This window comes from Coffea eugenioides, chromosome 6 (assembly GCF_003713205.1).
Source record: "Coffea eugenioides isolate CCC68of chromosome 6, Ceug_1.0, whole genome shotgun sequence".
NCBI lineage: Eukaryota > Viridiplantae > Streptophyta > Magnoliopsida > Gentianales > Rubiaceae > Coffea > Coffea eugenioides.
Genome location: NC_040040.1, coordinates 4,136,662 through 4,156,926, shown reverse-complemented (window position 1 = coordinate 4,156,926; position 20,265 = coordinate 4,136,662). Strand labels below are relative to the sequence as shown.

The 20,265-nt window shown below is 35.6% G+C and overlaps 3 protein-coding genes across 3 annotated transcripts; 2 read left to right on the top strand and 1 right to left on the bottom strand.

Moving 5' to 3' along the window:
* Positions 1 to 1,114: 1,114 nt before the first annotated feature.
* Positions 1,115 to 3,983, bottom strand: LOC113774675 (IAA-amino acid hydrolase ILR1-like 3). The gene is made up of 5 exons (XM_027319273.1): positions 3,491 to 3,983; positions 2,752 to 2,877; positions 2,296 to 2,610; positions 2,037 to 2,165; positions 1,115 to 1,744 (listed from the first exon to the last, which is right to left on the bottom strand). The coding sequence occupies exons 1-5, from the start codon at positions 3,869 to 3,871 to the stop codon at positions 1,370 to 1,372; spliced, it is 1,326 nt and encodes a 441-aa protein (XP_027175074.1). The 5' UTR covers positions 3,872 to 3,983; the 3' UTR covers positions 1,115 to 1,369.
* Positions 3,984 to 11,444: 7,461 nt separating this feature from the next.
* LOC113772837 (secoisolariciresinol dehydrogenase-like) lies at positions 11,445 to 12,663 on the top strand. Its single transcript, XM_027317316.1, is given in 3 exon segments — positions 11,445 to 11,503; positions 11,823 to 12,018; positions 12,020 to 12,663. Coding segments are annotated over 3 exon segments (828 nt in total). The 5' UTR covers positions 11,445 to 11,465; the 3' UTR covers positions 12,614 to 12,663.
* Positions 12,664 to 17,575: 4,912 nt separating this feature from the next.
* LOC113774656 (secoisolariciresinol dehydrogenase-like) lies at positions 17,576 to 19,113 on the top strand. The gene is made up of 2 exons (XM_027319247.1): positions 17,576 to 17,892; positions 18,032 to 19,113. Exons 1-2 carry the CDS (start codon positions 17,846 to 17,848, stop codon positions 18,825 to 18,827), a joined length of 843 nt encoding a protein of 280 aa, XP_027175048.1. The 5' UTR covers positions 17,576 to 17,845; the 3' UTR covers positions 18,828 to 19,113.
* The last annotated feature ends 1,152 nt before the right edge of the window (positions 19,114 to 20,265 follow it).

The following is a 20,265-nucleotide window of genomic DNA, read 5'->3' as shown; positions in this document are numbered from 1 at the left end:
TATAATTGATACTTTGTCGCGAGTGCATAATATAAATAATTGTTAAATGAATGTACACCAGTAATTATGAGATCACCATGATGAACAATGTGAACATCATCTAGCCCAAAGGGCCGAAATTGCCCTTAGGAATTTTTGCTTCATTCTAATCCGAATTTTAGTACTGTTGTGAAAATTCATAATTGTTCGCTATTTGATGCTTATTTCGCGTTAATGTGTTATAAATCTTCACAGCAACAACTATGAACACAAGGATAAAAGTTGCTTTCATTGCACTAGTGTTGTTAGACCCGGATCGGACCGAACGATCCGGCTAGTTCCATCGTGAACGAATTTTCTTTTCGAGTTGATTTGTAGCACAAAATTATTTTGATAAAAAAACAGTCGAAACCGTAAAAAATCGATTAAATCAGTGATTCGATTCGATTGATTTACCCGATTCTCAAACTTTTCTTTCTTATTTTCCCTAAACATAATTTGAGTTATCTAAATTGTAATAGAATTAAGAAATCGCCACTCACTTAGTGTAAATGTTAAAATCACTCACTTTCCTGAATGATTTTTAAATCAAGATGTTTTCATTATGATCTTATTAATTTAGCATCAATGATTCCAACTTGGATTAATTTGTTTTAATTTAGTTTTTCAAGTAGTTTTGGAGAATAAACATATTTTAACTATGAATTTATATTTTTATATATAATTATTAGGTGTATATTGCAAGTTTAATATTTTTGAAACTTATAAAAATATAAAATAATTATGACATCATACTAACGTCAGTGAGTTTTTGAGAGCAGTGTGATCAATTTGACTAGTTACCAGCTGACCCAATAGTTTAGTCAAGTCGTTATCCGGTCTAAATTTAACAAAATTGCATTGCTCCTCCTCTTTGATTTGAAATGGACCTTTGAGAGCCAAACCTACATGCGTTTCTCCCCCAAATTCACAGCTTCTTCTCCTTCCATGTATCCGACGCTAACTAAAATTCTTGTTTCATATTTTTCTATCACGTTGGACTTGCGATTGCTTGGAGAAAACAACAACTACATTTCTAGGTGTATGTAATCATAACTTTCTTGGTATTCAGCATCAATTGTAGAAAATTTGTGAATGAGTCACCAAATGTTCCACTTTGTCACAAGTAGAGATCTTGAAGGTTTTGAACTTCAATTAACACCAGTAATTTTTTTTTTTTTGGAAACACGAGGGTTCCTGGATCTAAATTATAACAATTGCCTGTGCGAAAACTGTTTTAGCACACATGAATGATGGTCAAACTTATATTGGCTACCTTCATAGTTGGAAGGACATTCTTCCAAGTCTCAGCCTTTACCATCTTCTGAAAGAGCTGAAAATGGTCATGCTCCTATTGAATCTGAGCATGGCTATCCAAGTAAGTAGTTGCAACTGCAGCATGAAAAGCCGCTCCGATGGGAAGAGCTTCTTCATCTATGGCAAAGTAGGGTGTGTGTATATCTTTTATTGAATCCATCGTCTTATTTCTTATCCCTATCTTAAAGAATGCAGCTCGCATTTTCTGTCCGTAGAAACTGAAGTCCTCAGCCCCCATCGACATTGGAGTAAGCTGCACTCCGTTTTCCCCAAGTAAGATGTCTCCAATTCTTTTTGCATGTTTGTACATTGAAGGATCGTTGATGGTTGGTCCGTAAGGCCTCAGTTTCTCCTCCATGAAGTCAACAGTAGCAGTACAATGGTATACGTGCGCTTGAATTTCTATGACCTGAAAGCAGTGCACATACAGAATAGTATTGCATTAACACTTGTGTGAACAATGCCAACAGAACATTTAAAAGTGCAGACAAAGTGATAATATCCGAAAGAGGCATGAAGTGGTCTATGCCTCCTCTTGTCATGCATGCTTAAACACAACAAATATCAATTCTTTTAACACCAGAATGTGATAAAATTATGCCATGATGATTTGTTGATCTTGTATCAGCGTTAAGAAGTAAGAACAATTTTGGAGCTAATGTTGATGACACTCCGAAGAATATTTCTTTTAATGATAGTACCTCCTTGATCCTTTGACGAAGGTAGGAAAAACCTTCAGAGGTCATGAACCGAAATGTGCCTCCAAACTTAACTGTCTCAGGGATCACATTTCCTGCTTGACCACCATCTATGGATCCAATAGAAACCACCTTCACCAAAATAAAATAAAATAAAAACAAAGTCTCGGTGTTTCTTAGAACTTAACTTTGCAGGACCAATTGAATAGCACTAGCAATTTTAACATGTAAAGTCTAATGAATGTTCTAAAGGAGAAAATACCCTGGCCTCTAGAGGATCAGTTTCTCGAGAAACAATCTGCTGCAGTGCAACAATTGCCATGGAAGCAGCAACAATTGGATCTCTAGTTTTATGAGGTGCTGCTGCGTGTCCACCTATGCCTTGAACTATTGCTGAAAACCTGCCTGATCCAGCTAGCATTGGACCTGGTCTTGAACCGATAGTACCTACAAACATCTCTGGGGAAACATGGAGGCCAAAAATTGCTTCAACCCCTTCTAGTGCTGCTTCTTGTAAGACATGATATGCGCCAGCATGACCTTCTTCACCAGGTTGGAAGACGAGCTTAACAGTCCCCTATGAATTTAAAGAGTAGAATATTCTGAATGCAGCTAATGCATTTTAAGGCACAGGCTCAATGCTCATCTTTATTTCCAAAATTGGCTTTTCCTTGTTAAAATCTTTCGAAAGAGTAAAGGATTGGATATCATATCCTACCTTGAGATTATTTTTGGTGTTCTGAAGCAATCTAGCTGCTCCAAGCAACATGGTGGTATGAGCATCATGACCACAGGCATGCATTTTACCATTGATTTTGCTTTTATGCTCCCAATCCACCAATTCCTACAAGTTGAGAGTATTGGAAAAGTATTAGATTCTGAACTAGCAGAGATACTTCATCCTTTTGACAGCAAATTTTACGAGCACCATCTAAAGCCCTCTTACTTCTATTAGATCACTGGGCCAGGCTTGTCGCTAAAATCACCTGATGAGGAGGTCAGGACTACCTTAACTCGTATACAGAATCTACTGGGGAAGACGTAATATACTAATTTATCCTCCTGCAAGCCTGCAACTCCAAACTCATCTCATCCCTGATTTCTTACTATACTAAGGACATGATTTTATACTACATTATCATTTCATCTTACAGAAAAGAAGCAAAGAGTCAAACGGTGTATAATTGCCACGAAACCGTGCAAGGGCATGACACCTTATTCACCACAAATGGAAAGACCACTAGTTTATAAAAAAAAATGTATATATATATATATAGTAATCAAAAGTTTACAATGTGAATATTTTGATGGTTGTTTAGGTAATTTGCCGGCCTTTGCTCAAACAATAGTCAATGATTCAATTCGTCGAAAATAGAAAAAACCAGAGTCATAAAAAACACAGAAAATTATTACTCGTAGTTACAAGGGTTGACCGATGATGTGAGAAAGAGGGATACCTGAATAGGAAGGGCATCCATGTCTGCTCTTAGAGAAAAGAAAGGCCGATTTCCAGACCCAATTGTCGCCACCACCCCGGTTTTAGCAACTGGCCAGGCGTACTCCACCCCGAGCGAGTCCAGCTCATCTCTGATGAGTTGACTCGTCTTGTGCTCCTCAAATGCCAATTCCGGATACTCGTGAATTCTTCTCCTAACCCTTTTTAACCATTCGAAGAAGTCGGACTCCCTTGCCGATTCCAACAATTCCCGAATCAGCAAGTCATCAGTCTCCGAAACCACCGTATTCTCCAGGGCCCATGATTTGCAGTAATAGGATGAATTCGATGACAGTAATATAGTCAATACACAGCGCCACCAATACTCTCTAAGCCGTCCCATTTCCAGTCAGTAACAAACACATCAATTCTTAGGCTTAGGTTTCTCCGTTTGGCCCATCGAACTCGTTTTTGACTTCTTTCACCTTAGTAACCGGATGAATTTGGAGGGACGTTATTATAATTTTATTTTTCTTTTAATTCCTGGGTGGGACTGAGTTTATTAGGCCCAAAAAAAAAAAAAAAGGTTCCAATGACATTCAGAAAAAATCAAATCAAAACTATACACGCAAGATGTCAAATTAAGAAGCCAAGTAGCTGCCTTTGAAGCAGTGCAAGCACTTTCCAAAACATCAAGAACAAGAAGATTGGTTATATGTAAGCTTCGTTTGGATTGATTTGGAAAACCATCCAATCCGTTTTAGTTGTTAGGATTATTCATCAATTATTCAAATAGGTTTTAAACATTAGAATAATTAATGATTTACAATTTTAAATATTTTCTAAATAATCTAAGCAACTAAAGGAATTTGATATTTTTTTTTATAAAATTACAAAAAGTACCATAATGGCCAAAAAATTACAGCTCAATATTATATTTATTATAAATTAGCATATAAATAATTGGATGGATAGTGATATATATAATCAAAGCAACTTAGATATAATGAAATTAAAATTCATGACCTTTAATTCTCTAGAATTTAATGTTAACCACTAAACTAATTAAGGATCCATCGACATTGAATACTACTACGTCTACTAGGCAACAACAACACATTAGAGATTTAGAGTAAACTTGTCATTAAGCAAGTGCTGATGTTAACTTGTTATTGAATAGGTGTAATAACTAATAAGAGGGCTATCTATTTATATGGGTTAATAACAATTTATCCCCCTAAATTACAGGAGTAATCCTACTCACATTTATTAAACTCCTTTGTGTACGTATAAATTAACTCTAATTTTACAATAAATAAATACTTACTAGGTACCTGTTAGCCAAAATCTTTACATCTCTAATTAAGAATATCATGAGTCCGCAGAAGCATAGTTTAACCTTAATGATACGGAACACTTACTGGATCCAATCGGATGCTACTGGTGCGGAACCCTTAATTGGATCCAATTGCATGCTTCATTTCTCATGCAGTTTGAGCTAAGCCAAACCACTCATCATGAAAGGATTAACAACGCTGAAACCTCCATCAACCACAAGTTTCTGCCCACTTACAGAACTAGTTTCATCGCTGGCCAGGCATAATGCAGCTTTGACCAACATCGTCCGCCGTCAAAGTCTCCCCCTTCTAAGATTAGCCACACCATATATAAACATTTGCATTTGCGCGATGTGTTCTTCAGGATGGTTCCCTCCTCCAATGCCAGTCATCACGGCATAAGGCGGCTAACAAGATGCATCCCCTTGCGCTACATCACAGTGAGAGTGTAGCATGCATTTTTGCCAAGCTTAAATTGCTCGCCGGCCCAGAGTATTTCGACCATTGCCATGAAACAGGCGGGTACAGCTGGAACCTCCCGTAATAATTTCCGCCTTTAGCGTCTAGCCTGAATAAGGGGACGAAAATGGAACTTGCATTGGAGCGGTTGGTCGAAAGAGTGCTAGCAGTAATAGGAACAGCTACAGGTAGTTTTTCAAAATTTGCAGCCAAACAGATGGGAAAGTATCGAATCATAGACTCAGAGAATCCATGCAACAATTAACTATATATCCATCTTAATGCTCTTCCAAAAAAATTTATTCATTTTTTGCGTAGTTCATTTCATGCCATCCAGACAGTGAAACATTTATTGGGAAACCCGTATGGCTAGTTTGTGATCTTGAAGTCGTAAAGAAATATAGAATTGTTTGCGCAATTTGTTTCCGTTCTAAAGTAATGTAATCTCTAAGTGATTTTTAGCTGAAGTAAACTGACCGGGCATATAAAAATTGGCTCAAAACGAATAGATAGCATCATTTTGTCCTTATCAGTCTAAAATTTTGTAACATCTGCTAAGCTATTCATTAAACTGAAATACAAACCTTTCATTGGAGGAAGCAACTGACGGATCAGCGCTTATCTGATCCTAAGGGATTGTACGGATATCAGCTGGCCCCCAGCCACGAGTTTGAAAAGAGAAGGATCGACCTTGAAGTCTACCATGAACTCGTGCAATAGGACATCAAACAAAATCGTGAAGGACGATCCGGAGAGAAAAGCAGAGATGACGACTTACAAGCAATTGGCTAGTGGCTACTAAGGAATTAGGATTCTCGTCAGTTGGTTGGAGAGGATTTTTCTCCATCACAGCATGACAACTCTAAGTTTAAACATATGATTTATAATTTTTTCATAAAAAAACTTATGATTTATAATTAAAACTATTCAGTGCGGTATTCATAATTGCTAATCGTAGTTATAAAGAAGAACTGGAACTAAATTGATTAAATGTTGCCATTTGAGTGATCGTTTTAACTTTTGTCATAATCTTAACTCATTTCCACCCCTCAAAATTTGCATGCAAGTCCAAGTATAGAAGACTTTTAGTGGTCAATGAAATTAATTTCATAATTAGATGACAACGAAGCACGGTCTAGTTGATAAGACGCTTTATCTGTAACTGACAGATTCGATCATTAAGAAAAACTTAATACACGAATACAAAGTTATCTTAATTATTTTGGTACGAAGTGTATCTTGTTGAACTCATAAGGGGGGTAAAAGACAAACTGACCTTAAAGCAATCCTGTCAAAATTTGAAATTTATGAGAGGAAAAGATGAATCTACCACTCCATGATAGTTTAAAATGTCTACATCTACTAACTTTAGTGCTCAAATACGGTAATTATTTAGTAATGGTAATGATAGTAACATTAAATTATGGTTTGGCTTGCATGGCATTTAATTGCAGTCTTTATTTTGATTGAATTGGGCAGGTAAGATTGTGTACTGTCCTACGTACTAAATATACGTTAAATACATCTCCATCCAACATTTCTTAAATGCCGTTGTCTTCACTTCACAGTGCCAGAATATCGGGAACGAGAAACCATAGGAGGAAAATCAACTTTCACTTTGACGGGAATCGCTTCATTTTGAATCGTAATGGCCTATATCATTTGTTGCAAAAGAGGTGGTGTTGTAGACACCAAATTCTTGTCTCATTTTTTTTTTTTAATATTTGACATTTGCTTGAATTTTGTCTATTTTAAGGGTCATTAATTTTATGCATTTATTTGCCCATATTTCTTATTTTGTAGATTTTCTTTTGTTATAATAAAAAAAGGAAAGAGAAGAAAAGATTTTACACTCTCTAACCATTTTTTCCTGCCAAAACCACTATTAACCCATTTTTATGCTCAATATCCATTGACCTTTCTTTTCATTTTGGTAAAAGTCCATCATGTCACCCCTGGTTCTTTCTTGTCATTTGATCAACTAATTCCTTTGCCCCTCACCCTCGGCTCTCTCCTTTTCTTTTCCGCACAAAAACCACTCTCACACACTCTCTTAACTCACGACACTTCCACTACACAAACACACGCAAAGAAGAAAAACTCCTCCACTCTCACTCTCGGTCCTCCTCACTTCAAAAAATTTCCAGCACACTTCCATTACACAAACACACACCAATACAAAATCACTCCCCTCTCTCTCGGCTCCTTCCTTCTATAGCTACCTTCCCACAAACCATAAAAAAAAAAAAAAGAGAGAGAGAGCAAGAAAGGGTAAAATACAAGATCAAAGTGAAGTTGGAAGCTCGTTGCCAGCGCCGTTGCCACCATCACCGCCATAATAATCTATTTGTAAAACCATTGTAAGTCTCTCCTTTTACTTTTCATTTTGATTCGAACAAGATAGTTTTCTAAAAATTTGGTAAAGATTTAGTTGATTCTTATTTTATATAAAATTGGTTCGGTTCTTTTCTTCTTTCTTTGGCTTTGATGATCAATAATTTTGTGGGTCTTATGAAATGAATTGGTTGCTAGTGTTGTTGAAGTTTTTGGGACAAGTCATGAATAAAATGAAGAAAAAAGAAATGGTCCGTGAATGCATGTTAAGTGTTTGTAAAAATGCCATGATGAAAAATGAATTAAGCTAGTGAATTTTTTGTACTTATTTCTAGTGAAATAGATGGTTATAGTTAGTATGTGATTTGAAAAATGTTGAATTATTTAAATGTTTTGAAGTTTTGAGCTTTAGAAGCATGTAAATATTTTTTTTCATTTTGGGCTGTTTTGTTTTGATTCATCACTTTGTTGTTGTTTTTTTTGTTAAAATAAAATCATAGAGTTGTATTGTAGAAGTTATAAGGAGTGTTGTACTATAAATTTTATAATTTTTGGTGAAGATTTGAGTGCTTTAAAAAAATAAAAATTGGGCTGTCTTTTTGCTATTTCATCACTTTTGGTCCATTTTTTTTGTAAAAACTAAACCCAAAAATGGATTCTACGCGAAAAATCGAGTGAGGAGTTTGTTTTGGTCAAATTCGTGACCGGAGAGTTTGCCGGCGACCGGTGACGGCCAGTGGCTGAAGTTTCAGCCTCGCTGGAGAGAGAGAAAAAAAGAAGAGGAAGAAGAAGAAAAAGGAAAGAAGAGAAAGAAAAAAGAAAGAAAAGGAAAGAAAATAAAAGAAAGGTTGGGCTGGTTTTTTATTTTCTGGTGGGCTAACTTTTTTTTTTCGGGCTTTTGTCTGAGCTCTAGAGCTATTTGACACTTGGACTTGCATTTGATTTTAATAAAAATAGCCTGTGTTTTCTTTTGGGCTATAGGGAGTCCGGCTCATAGTATATAAAAAAGAAAGAAGGCCCAATTTTTTATTTATTCATTATTACCCAAATCAGAAACAAATTTTGTACTTTAGCTCCTGATCTTTTGAGTAATTTTATTTTGGCCCAATATTTGTAGATTTATTTCACTTAGTATCTTAATTTAATTTCAATTTGATCCCTAAACTTTATTTTAATTTAATTTTGATCCCTAAGCTTTTGAAAAATTATATTTTTACCACAAAATTTTCTAATTTTTGCAATTTACTCTCACTGTGACTTTTTGACTCTCTTAATTATAATTGTTTTTTCTTTAATAGCTAATTATGTTATTTTTGAATGTATTCAACTTGTAATTTTTAGATATCCTTAAGTTTTTTTATGTTTGATATATTAATATGAATTTAGTATTATTATTATTATTATTATTTCCAATTAAATTGGTGCGATGATCCTTTTGTTCATTTTGAGTATAAATAGGGCAATTTGACTCCATATAGTCACCACTTCAAAAGGAAGATACCCCTATTATTATTTAAATGTCAATTACGTACTCTTATGTAGTCATACGTGCTCCTCTATATTTATATATTTTTATATGCTTTGTTATTTATTTGATTCAAATGTTCATTCAAATTTTCTTATATTTGTTTAGTTAATTTTTATAATTATTTGGGAGGTATTTAAATACTTCAAGATGTAATAAATAGGTAATATTTTTAAAAAATTGTAATTAGATAGACAAATGTAATAGATAAGATAGACAGGTTTATTTTATTATATTTTTTCATTTTAGATTGTAATTAGATTTCCTATTGTAATAGATAGGATAGATTGGTTTATTTTATTATATTTCTCCATTTTAGATTGTAGTTAGCCTCCCCGCTGTAATAGGTAGGTTTTGTGTGTGTGCATGGCTTTTGTGTTATGTGCTTTATCTTTTTTTTTTTAGGATTTTTGCATCTAGATATTATACTTATATGTTACGTGCTACATGCTCTTATGTGTTTATTTATTTTAATTTATATCTTATTCGTTTTACTGTATATTATTAATGCATGACGTCACCACACTAGTCTAACGCTAGTTGTGGCTTCCCACTCCACTTACTTGTTAGTCCAACACTATTAAGGACTTTTAGAAATGAGGTAGTCCAACATTAGACCCCTTAGATCGTCCATGTGTTAGATTCATCTTTTGCGTGACATTCATTATATTTTCACGCATATTTTTTTAGGATTTTTTCTCATTTGCATGATATTTTCTATTATATTATTCTTTACCCTCTACCCTCTATCCTCTACCCTCTACATGTGTTAATCATATCATTTAGAATTGTATCTCATTTAAAAAATTGTAAAATAAATTAGTTTATTTACTTGTTTAAATTAGGAGAATTACTTTTTGAACATAGGAAATGAGCAATTATAACTTTTTAGTTTAAATACCCCGTTGATTCATATATAAGAAAAATTATGTCATGAGTTTTTACCTCCCATACCTATTATGTTGCATTCCCTATTCTTTGCCCATTTATACCTAGATATATAATTTAATTTTCTTTTCTTTTCTTTGAATTTCATATATGCATGCTCATGACCTTTTTAAGGGATTATTTTGGACTATGCAATTAATGCAATTGGTATCAATTAAATCATTGAATGGACATTTTATCCCTTCTGATATTTTCTATAAATTTAGATTTGCATTCATGTAGAAAAATTCCAAACGTGATAAATTTAAGGGTTAGATTAGGAAAATTTTGATTAAACCTCGCAACTAACTTAGACTAGGTTGAAAGGGTGTCTTAAGTTTGAAACCTTTGTTTTCTATTTCTTCAATCATGACTCTCGAACTCATTTTTCTCTTGTTTTCCAAGACGTGGAGTTGTCGAAAAGAGTTTTATTTTATTTATGTTTTATTTTAATTTTGTTAAAAAAACATTTTTTTTGGTGATTTGGTACATCCAAACTCAATATCAAGTGACGACTCTCATTTTTCTTAAAAGCTCTTTTAGATAAAATTTTGGACTTAAGCTGTCGTATTCTTTAAAGTTTCATTTTAGATCTTTTTCTACTTATTTTTAAATAAAAATTACATCTTTTGTAAATACGTTTTTATCGCAAAAATGGGGCGCGAAAGGTGTAGTGATTGATATTCTTCAAATGTAAATTCTATAATTATAATAATAAGTGATGTATATCTTTAAATTCATAAGTGATGCATTTAAAAACGTTAATGTTTATAATTGATAGTGCATAAAAAATTTATCTTAAATAAATTATTAGTTAGTCGAGAAATGTCAACTAAATTTTATCAGCGAAAGCCTTGTATTCGGAACAGGCTGCTCAGGCGAAGCAGGTTTAACTCTGGTTTTTCATTTTTCTTTTTCTTTGTCTTACGTGGTATGTAGGATTCCTCTACACGAGGAGAACAAGCCAAGTGAATATTCTGCTTTTGTTTGCACACGGATTATTTTTTCCCTAGTGTGATGATAGATGCATGCTGGCCTTGAGTTGATTACCTAAAACAGCGCATTTTCATTAATGAGATTTCCACCAGCCGACAACCTACTCTTTTAATAATTCTTAAACAAGATTATCTTTTGTTTGATACTATTAAAATAAGAAATAAAATTCCTATCCTTTCTTGTAAATGTCTTTCTGCTTTGCTTTACTAATTGCATGGTAATTAAACCAGCACTAGCAAATAGCAACTCTTGAAAGCAGAATTGCTACTACTAGAAAGTAAACAAGATTGCTTCTGTGGGCTTTTTCTCTGATCTGAAGCTCCCCCATAGCTTCAGCTGTAAACGTTTTCTCGGTCATTATTAGCCGTTTTGAATTTCGACTACCCCCAAGACTCTCTCTCTCGCACCCTCACCGAGCAATGGCAGCTGCCTCTGTATTTTCAGCCATGACAAGAAGGTATGTTTTTAATTAACGTAGTTTTCGGATGGATGTAATTAATAATCGAAAAAGAGAGATGCATGGGGAGTAGAGAAGGAATGGAAAAGCAATGCCAAAGAGGGCAGCAAAATTCTCATAGTAACTGTATTTGGTAGACCACTGTTTGCAATTCAGGCATCGAACTAAGCCCATAAAAATCACGGCAAGAAAATTCTAGTCAAAATTCAATTAAAACTGGGATTGGTGGCTTCAGAAAAAAAAAATGAAATCAACAAGATATGTTGACAGAGTAAAATTACTCAATATACGCCTGTTACAACCATGTTATATTCTACAGGCTAGGAGGGAAGGTAGCACTGATAACCGGGGGAGCCAGCGGCATTGGAGAATGCACTGCGAAACTCTTCTCCCAGCACGGTGCCAAAGTTGCAATCGCCGATGTCAAAGACGAACTCGGCCACTCCCTCTCCGACGCCTTGGGTTCATCAAATAGTACCTACATCCATTGTGATGTCACCAATGAAGATCACATAAAAAAATGCCGTGGATAAAACAGTAGCAACTTGTGGAAAATTGGACATCATGTTCAATAATGCAGGAATTGCTGATCCAAACAAGGCCCAAATCATTGACAACGAAAAATCAGACTTCGAATGCGTCCTGAGGATCAATGTAACAGGGGTTTTTCTTGGGATCAAACATGCCGCTAGAGTCATGGTCCCTGCTCGAAGCGGAAGCATTATTTCCTCGGCCAGCTTAGCCTCAGGGATTGGCGGTGCGGCATCGCATGCTTATACTTGTTCAAAGCACGCTGTAGTTGGGCTGACCAGAAATTTGGCGGTAGAGCTGGGCCAATTTGGGATCAGAGTCAATTGCTTATCACTCTTTGCATGCGCAACACCTCTATCCACCAAATTCGTGGGGCTTGAGGACGAAGCTTTTGAGAATGCCATGAATTCGATGTCAAATCTTAAAGGGACTACTCTCAGGACTGATGATGTCGCTAAAGCTGCCCTCTACTTAGCAAGCGATGACTCTAAATTTGTGAGCGGACACAATCTCTTCATCGATGGCGGTCTAGGCATTTGCAACTCGGCATTCAACTTGTTCGTGTATCCAGAATCTTAGATGTAAGCGATATCTATTTGGAACTCAATTTCACCGTGGCGTGTAGATAAACTATGCACAAGGAGGCTGCTTAAATTTGTTCCTGTATCCAAACATTTTGGTTTGTTCCGAGTTTTTTCCTTTTTCCTTCCTTTTTTTCCCCCCGAAGACTTGCGAGCTTCTAGAGCTTCGTAAAGATATACAGCCCTCGTTGGTGCTTGAAATTAATAATTAATTTGGGACGCAACTGTCGGAATTCGCATATAATCGGACGGAGCAATTGCAAGTGTTTGATGAAAATCACCACTAGCTGCCTTGTCGAATATATATAACGACCATCTTCACATGGTTATTTAGTTGGCTTGTCAAATGAATATTCGTTGGCATGTACAATGATTCAACTGGAGACATTGACCACAGTATATAGTTTTCAACCCAAAACAGTGGTAGTTAATACGTAATTTCCCATCTCTTGTGGGGAGGACTTGAACAATTACATATATCACACGTACGATATCGGATGGAACTATATTTGTTCTAGACAGTTATCAATGAAGAAAGAGGAGATGTAAATGTAAATGCGCTGTGAGTATTTATTAGATGAAAGAGCTTGTGATCCCCGTTGTGACCGGTAGTAGAGACTAGAGAGAATTAAGCGCAGCAGAAAATTAAGACTTCTTCGAGTTTAACCACGGTATTTTGTATATATATACATACATACATATATATCTATATGTATTCAGGAAGGGATTTTTAGCAGAAACCCTCTCAATATCTTCTAAATTTGTCATACTTTTTTCTAGATTTTTGTATTTATTTTAATACATAAAAAAGTAGTGGGTTATAACCCACCTTATCACCAATCAATATTCCCACTATCCCACTATCACCTTATCACCAATCAATATTCCCACTATCTCACTCCCACCATCCCACTATCTTAACTCATATTTTTGTATTTATTTTAATACGTAAAAAAGTAGTGGGTTATAACCCACCTTATTACCAATCAATATTCCCACTATCCCACTATCCCACTATCACCTTATCACCAATCAATATTCCCACTATCTCACTCCCACTATCCCACTATCTTAACTCATCCTACAATTACTCCTACAAATTCTTCTTTTACTGATCGACTTAATTAACTTATCGAGTTAATTCCCTCACCCTCTCTCTCAGTTTCTTATTTGTTTTGGGTTCTCTATTGATTTTGTAAATGTATTGATTTTGTTTCTTTTGTGAGCAGTAGTGGAAGATATTATGTGCAGAGACTCCAGTAGAAATCAACCTTCTTGCAGCCGGCTTAATTTTCCAGGTCAGTCCCCTCTGCCTTTTAAGTATGTTTTGCTTTTGCTTTGTTTTTTGTCATGAATGATATTGCATTGATTTTCTGATCATCCATTATTTCTGAAAATTTTTTACAAAATCTTATGAACGGTTGTTTGCTTATTGTTACACTGTAAAGCAAAGATAAAAAGGTATTGCTTGCTTATATAATTGCGGATGGTATAGGTTCATGATTGAGGGTTCTACTATTTCTAACATAAATTGTATATTATAAAAATTTATTTGTTTGTATTACTGAAATTTTTTTAATTATTTTTTATTGCACATTTATCACATAAAATAGGTGTTACGATAGTTATTTTCATAATTTTATTCCAAAAATGATCCTGCATGAAATAAAAAAAAGATTTTTTGATAATTAAAAAAATAATTAAAAATGGTTTATAATTGGAGAAAAATAATTCAGATACTACTAATAACTAAGGCACTATACGTCCATTATTAAAATTGAATTAATTTTTAATTTCGTCAACAATTAATTTTGGCAAAATTGCATTCTAGCCTTTCTTTTCTTTATCAACAATGACAATTACAACTACGTGATTCATCTATCTAGCAACAGCACAATTCAACTCATGGAATAAATAGTTCATTGCTTAAAGTACTTAAACGAAAGGTTTGAGCCAAGTCCTACTTAACACTTGCAAGTAATATATTACAATTAGAAAAAAGAAAATGATTCAAGAGGAGCAAAAAACTCACCAAGCCCCTGACATATGTGCAATCGTCAAGGCAATTTTGAGCATTTAAAACTGCATTCCTTAGTTCAGATAACTACTTCTCTGTAATTGTTTTCATTTGATTACAATGCAATTCTATTAAATTCTATTGATGCTATTTCTATATTAATTATTGTATTTTTTTGGTTAACAGTTCTCATACAATGTATCACTATTTACACATAAAATAAATACATAAACTATTGATTTTTAATTTAATATATATTTTATTTCTAGATCAAAGAAATGAAAAATCTAACTGTCCTCAAGATCGCCAGGCATTCACATCACCAATGATTTTGCGTGATCATGGTAAATATACAGTTTCTTATATCGTCATACTCATCTTACATACACACTTTTTGGCTGCACTATTTTGCTAAATCAACTATAGATAAAATACAATACAATTGTATTACAATTGTTCGATTATAATACAATTGTATTACATTCTATTGATGCTATTTATAGACAACTTAGCAATTTTATAGATTAGCAATTTATTTTATTTTATAGATTACCAATTACTACATGTACCAAAATATTTTTATATAGGGATTGCTTCATTAACTATGGGTGCTAATAACAATTCAATTGGTGCGTATTTTTCATTTGATTACAACACAATTGTATTAAATTCTATTGATGCTATTCTATATTAACTATTGTATTTTTTTTGTTAACAATTCTCATACAATGATAAAAAAAATTCTCATACAACCGAAAAAAGACGGTTCTTGAATGATATATACATTCTATTATATTTCAAACTATTGTTAAACAGATATTATATTTTAATTTTATTGGTAAAATTTTTTCACCTATATTTGTTCACCATTTTATTTTTTTCCAATAATGTCAGCACCGTGCATAGCACGGGTATTCCCACTAGTATATAAATGTATGTATGTATGTATATAAAAGTTAATAGGGAGCACTTTTGAGATACTCCCACGTCACATGCTTCACTGCTCAATTTGTTTAAGATTCGCCGAAGCACTCATCATGGAAGAGTATTAACAACGCTAAAACCACCGTCACAAGAAGTTTGAGTCCACTAACATAACCAGCTTGCTTCATTGCTGGCCAAATATAGGCTAGTGCGGCTTAATTGAGCTACATCCTCACCTTTCAAACTCTTCCCTTTCAGATCAGTCACCCCTAGGTATATAAACGTTTCTTGTCGAGCAATTTCTTCTTCAGAAGAATTAATCCGTCCTCCTATGGCAGTTGTTAAGGTGACACATTGTTGACTCGTGCGCCATGTTCCCCAGGCTCAGTTGATGAATGCTTAGCTAGACCCAAAATTACATATATGCTTTGTGATTGCATAGGCAGGAGTTCCTAGGATCACACATGCATGCTCTTGGCTGTGAATGATATGCATGATTCTCGCAGAGCCCCACTTTGCATCCGCCACTGCTTATAATGATGGACGATTAAATGGCAAAAAAACGTTTTCTCCTTAAGCGTCAGAAGGTATCTGTTGTCCAAGCGCCTGCTAAGGTTATTTTTTTCTCGTTTTTTTTGGAGCTGGAATTGATCGCAGGATCTAATTAACATGATTTAATTTAACAACACAAGGGGATATAAGAAATCGTCTTGGATGAAATAAAAAAATGAAGAAACCAAGTTTCGTTTCTGCTGAATCATTGTGGTGGATTCTTGCAATTCTAGCTTATGTGCATGTTGCAACTTTCAACTGGAAACCGTTTTAAGTGCTTAAAGGAAGAATATATCTGCAGTTACCAAGTGCTCTGTGGCTTTCTGCTGAGAATAGTGACCTGAAGTATACTAACAACTGATATCACAACGGTATTCTGTAGATAGAATCTACAAATGTATGTGGTTCAGCGTTTACCAAGTCTCTGTGACATCTTGAAGGTTCTGAGTCTTCTGCAGATTGTGTGTCAATTATAGAGGAAAGGTAGAACAGAATGGTCGGTCGAACCAATGCAGGTTGGCTGGTGAAGCTAATTAATAGGATTTGAAACAGAGTAACGGAGTTCTGTACTTCGAATGGAGAGATGTGCATACCTTGTCCTTCCAAGATTATGATTAGAATTTAGTTGGGTAGGCCGAATGCAAACTATTTTATGCGTGATGTGAAACTTGCGTCTTTTTTCCTCGAAATCTCGTGTAACCAGCTACTGAAACGTATACTTTTTCAATGGGGATGGTTAGCGTTTATTCTTCCTTTAAGAATGAGAATTCAGCTATATTTTTCACCACTTTATATGTACCATTTTTTACTTATTTATGTTTAATACTACTATATCCATTACATGCTTCAGTCTCCATCTGGAAGGTGTGGCGAATTTTATGTGCGAGAAAATACTCACAAAGAATAAGGGGAAAAAAAGATCTCTTTTTGAAATGCATGCTCTCTATCAAACAGGCCCAACTAAACTATTCACTTGGTTGAGTCGTTCCAATGCACATACTTTCTTTGTTGAACTCAAACAATTTGTGATGCAATGCAATTAGTGCATGTTGTAATTCAGGAATCGACAAGAGTAAAACGTTAACATTTGAAAATTAAACAAAAGAATAAGTGAGTTTGGCCCTTCATTAGATCAAAGAGTATGGCTCTCTCATGAATTCCGTCCTTTTAGACAAATAATATCCGCGCACAAATAGGTCTTCTTTTTCGCTGGTGGTGGTGGTGGGGTTTGTTTCACGTACGGAACAGAAAGATCAAAGTATAATCTCAACACCTTATTAACTCGCAACGGATCTTCTGTCTCACACCCTGTACCGTTCTCTGTCCCACTTTTTACTATATTGGTATACATGATCGATCCTTCAGCCCGGAGGTCAGACAAGTTGAACATCATTATCCTCAATTATAACACATGGAAAGTAGCTTCAGCCTCCTTTGTTTTTCTTCACTTATACAGTGTCCAATTCTGGTAGCAGTTGTGGTAATTTAATTCTTCTTGATTTTCTCTGTACTTCTTCCGTCCCACACTGTCGCCCCCCAAATCGAAATTTAACACAATCATGTCGATCAATCATAAAATTACGAAGTGCTAGAAAAGCCTTTGGCATTGGTTGGCTTTTAACCTATTTTTCGCAACTCAAGTAGTAGTAAATTTTTAGTATAAATGCCAGGCTAGCCCATAGAGCATCCCATTGGTTAGGATCTCCCAAGTCATTGGCAACCTACAAACTGTTAAAGATGAACGGTTGCTCCTCTAATTCATCAAATGGCCCAACCAACAAAAGGTAAACTCACTACTTATAATCTGTTCGTCATCTGGTCCGGACTTCACTTCTTTCGTTTAATTTCCCAATTAATTAATTCAGGTAACTAACTAACGTATGGAAATTGGAAACCACTCCTCCGTCCCAAAAACGGATGCAGATTAGAAGGCAAAGTTGCCATTATCACTGGTGGTGCAAGCGGCTTCGGTGAAAGCACCGTGCGACTTTTCGTACAGCACGGGGCAAGAGTAATCATTGCTGACGTTCAGGATGACTTGGGACACTCCCTCTGTGAAGAACTCAGTTCTTCTGGAGATGTTACCTTCGTCCATTGTGATGTTACTAAAGACATTGACGTTAAAAATCTGGTTGATCTCGCCATGTCCCAGTATGGCAAGCTGGATATAATGTACAACAATGCCGGGATCCCCGGAAACTTAGATTTCACCATTGTAGATGCAGATAATGAAAACTTCAAAAGGGTTTTCGACGTGAACGTTTACGGTGCATTCTTGGGAGCCAAATATGCTGCAAAGGTTATGATCCCAGCTAAGAAGGGGGTGATCCTCTTTACTTCCAGTCTTGCTTCGGTTTCTTGCGGGGAGTCACCTCATTCTTACACCGTGTCGAAGCACGCAGTCGTGGGGCTTACGAAGAACCTGTGCGTGGAGCTAGGGCAATACGGCATCAGAGTTAATTGCATATCTCCTTGCGCCGTGGCCACTCCATTGCTGAGAAATGCGATGGGGTTGGACCAGAAAGCTGTGGAAGGGATCATTTGTGCGTCGGCCAACTTGAAAGGCGTGGTGCCCACCGCTGAGGACGTTGCCGAGGCAGCGTTGTACCTATCTAGCGATGCGGCCAAGTTTGTAAGTGGATTGAACCTGGTCGTGGATGGAGGTTATAGCGCCACCAATCAATCGTACATGACGATTATAAAAAGTTTGATGCCTTGAGGTGTATTTGTGGTCGCCTTTCATCCTTTGTTAGCCAATAGTATGGCAGTTTAGTCCTCTTAGTTACATACTATTTATTGGTCCTAAATGAAACTATTAATTAGTACTTGTATTTGTTTTTCAGTTCTTGAAGAAGTCCAGATCTCTGTAATCTGCATTTTCGAGATGGTTAATTCCCTTTTCTTTTTCGAAGAGCGTTATGTTGTAATCTAGTCCCAACTATCATTAAACATAAGTCACTTGGATTAATTAAACTTACTAAATCAGTCAGTCTTACGCGCGCTTATCCAAAGTATGCTGCCCCCTGTGCTTTTTTCTTGCTACATTCCTTCCAGCAACCAAATGTGCCAGGTTATCTCCCCCTTTTCGTAATTTTATTTCTCGTAAATAGCAAAAATATTCAGTTGGATCTGAGTAGTTTATGTCCGTTATCCAATTGATTTAATCGCCTTCTCTTTATTTCTCCGCGGTTGCATTTCCGGTCTAGCCATTTCCAACTATATACTACGTACTCTTTGGCATCTTTAGTTTTATTCTCTCAATGTCGGCTTCACGGTTTCAACTTTCAACTATTTTATCGCATCAGTTGCCCCATTCTCCGGCTTTCTTTCGACCAGGACTAGTTCTTCAACTACCCCATTAATGGCGCTCCTCCCTTGTTGAAGTGATAGGTTTTCACGTAATGTTTATTGGTCAAGGTGTACCAACCGTGCTTGTGAAACCGTAGTAGAAGCTATGCTGGATATGTGGAAAACTAAGGAGTGCAAGATTTTCTTTTTTTTTTTTGTTTTGTTTTGTTTTTTAACAAGAAAAAGTTGCAAGAGAGGATAAATGGGCAGCAACATGGAAGTTGCGATGTGGGGAATTATTAAGCATTAGCCCATGCGATCCAGTTGTCACTTTCCTCGATTGTGAAATGAGTGTTGGGGAATATATATTTACTTATTACAATTTTGTTAGGTTTATCCCTTCGTTCTTTCTGGAAAACATTTATGGCTCTTCATTTACTTATTTACGTTGACTTTACATTCTTAGCAAGTTAGCTTAACGCTTTTAAACCTTTGGGTCGTGGCCTGTGGGATATGCATTATTGCAAGTGTCGGCAGGATGGATTATATTACGACTAGATTCATTTCATCCATTCCTTGCCGGTTTCTTTACTGACATTTTCCGGAATAAATATGACCCTTAAATTCCAACTCGAATGACAAAAGGTTCAAGAAACAGAAAAGAGAAGGAACAGTTGCCCCTTAACGGCGAGTCATTGCCAAAACAAAAGGAAATCATTGACAGCAAATTAACCTGAATGACTTCAGAAAGGAAAGATCTGCAAGCCAAGAACTCGAGAAGGAACTAAAAGATCCAGGGGGTAATTTTACAAGTGCATTATGTGGAAGAGGCAAAACGCTGAAACTAGTTAATCATGGGGACCAAACAA

What these genes read in the sequence shown, in the direction of transcription:
- LOC113774675 (XM_027319273.1), bottom strand. Translation starts at nt 3,871, where the DNA reads ATGGGACGGCTTAGAGAGTATTGGTGGCGCTGTGTATTGACTATATTA. An exon ending in ACACCAAAAATAATCTCAAG is followed by an intron (nt 2,611 to 2,751) that starts GTAGGATATGAT and finishes TTAAATTCATAG; the next exon opens with GGGACTGTTAAGCTCGTCTT. An exon ending in TTCGTCAAAGGATCAAGGAG is followed by an intron (nt 1,745 to 2,036) that starts GTACTATCATTA and finishes CACTGCTTTCAG; the next exon opens with GTCATAGAAATTCAAGCGCA.
- LOC113774656 (XM_027319247.1), top strand. Translation starts at nt 17,846, where the DNA reads ATGAACGGTTGCTCCTCTAATTCATCAAATGGCCCAACCAACAAAAG. An exon ending in AATGGCCCAACCAACAAAAG is followed by an intron (nt 17,893 to 18,031) that starts GTAAACTCACTA and finishes AAACGGATGCAG; the next exon opens with ATTAGAAGGCAAAGTTGCCA.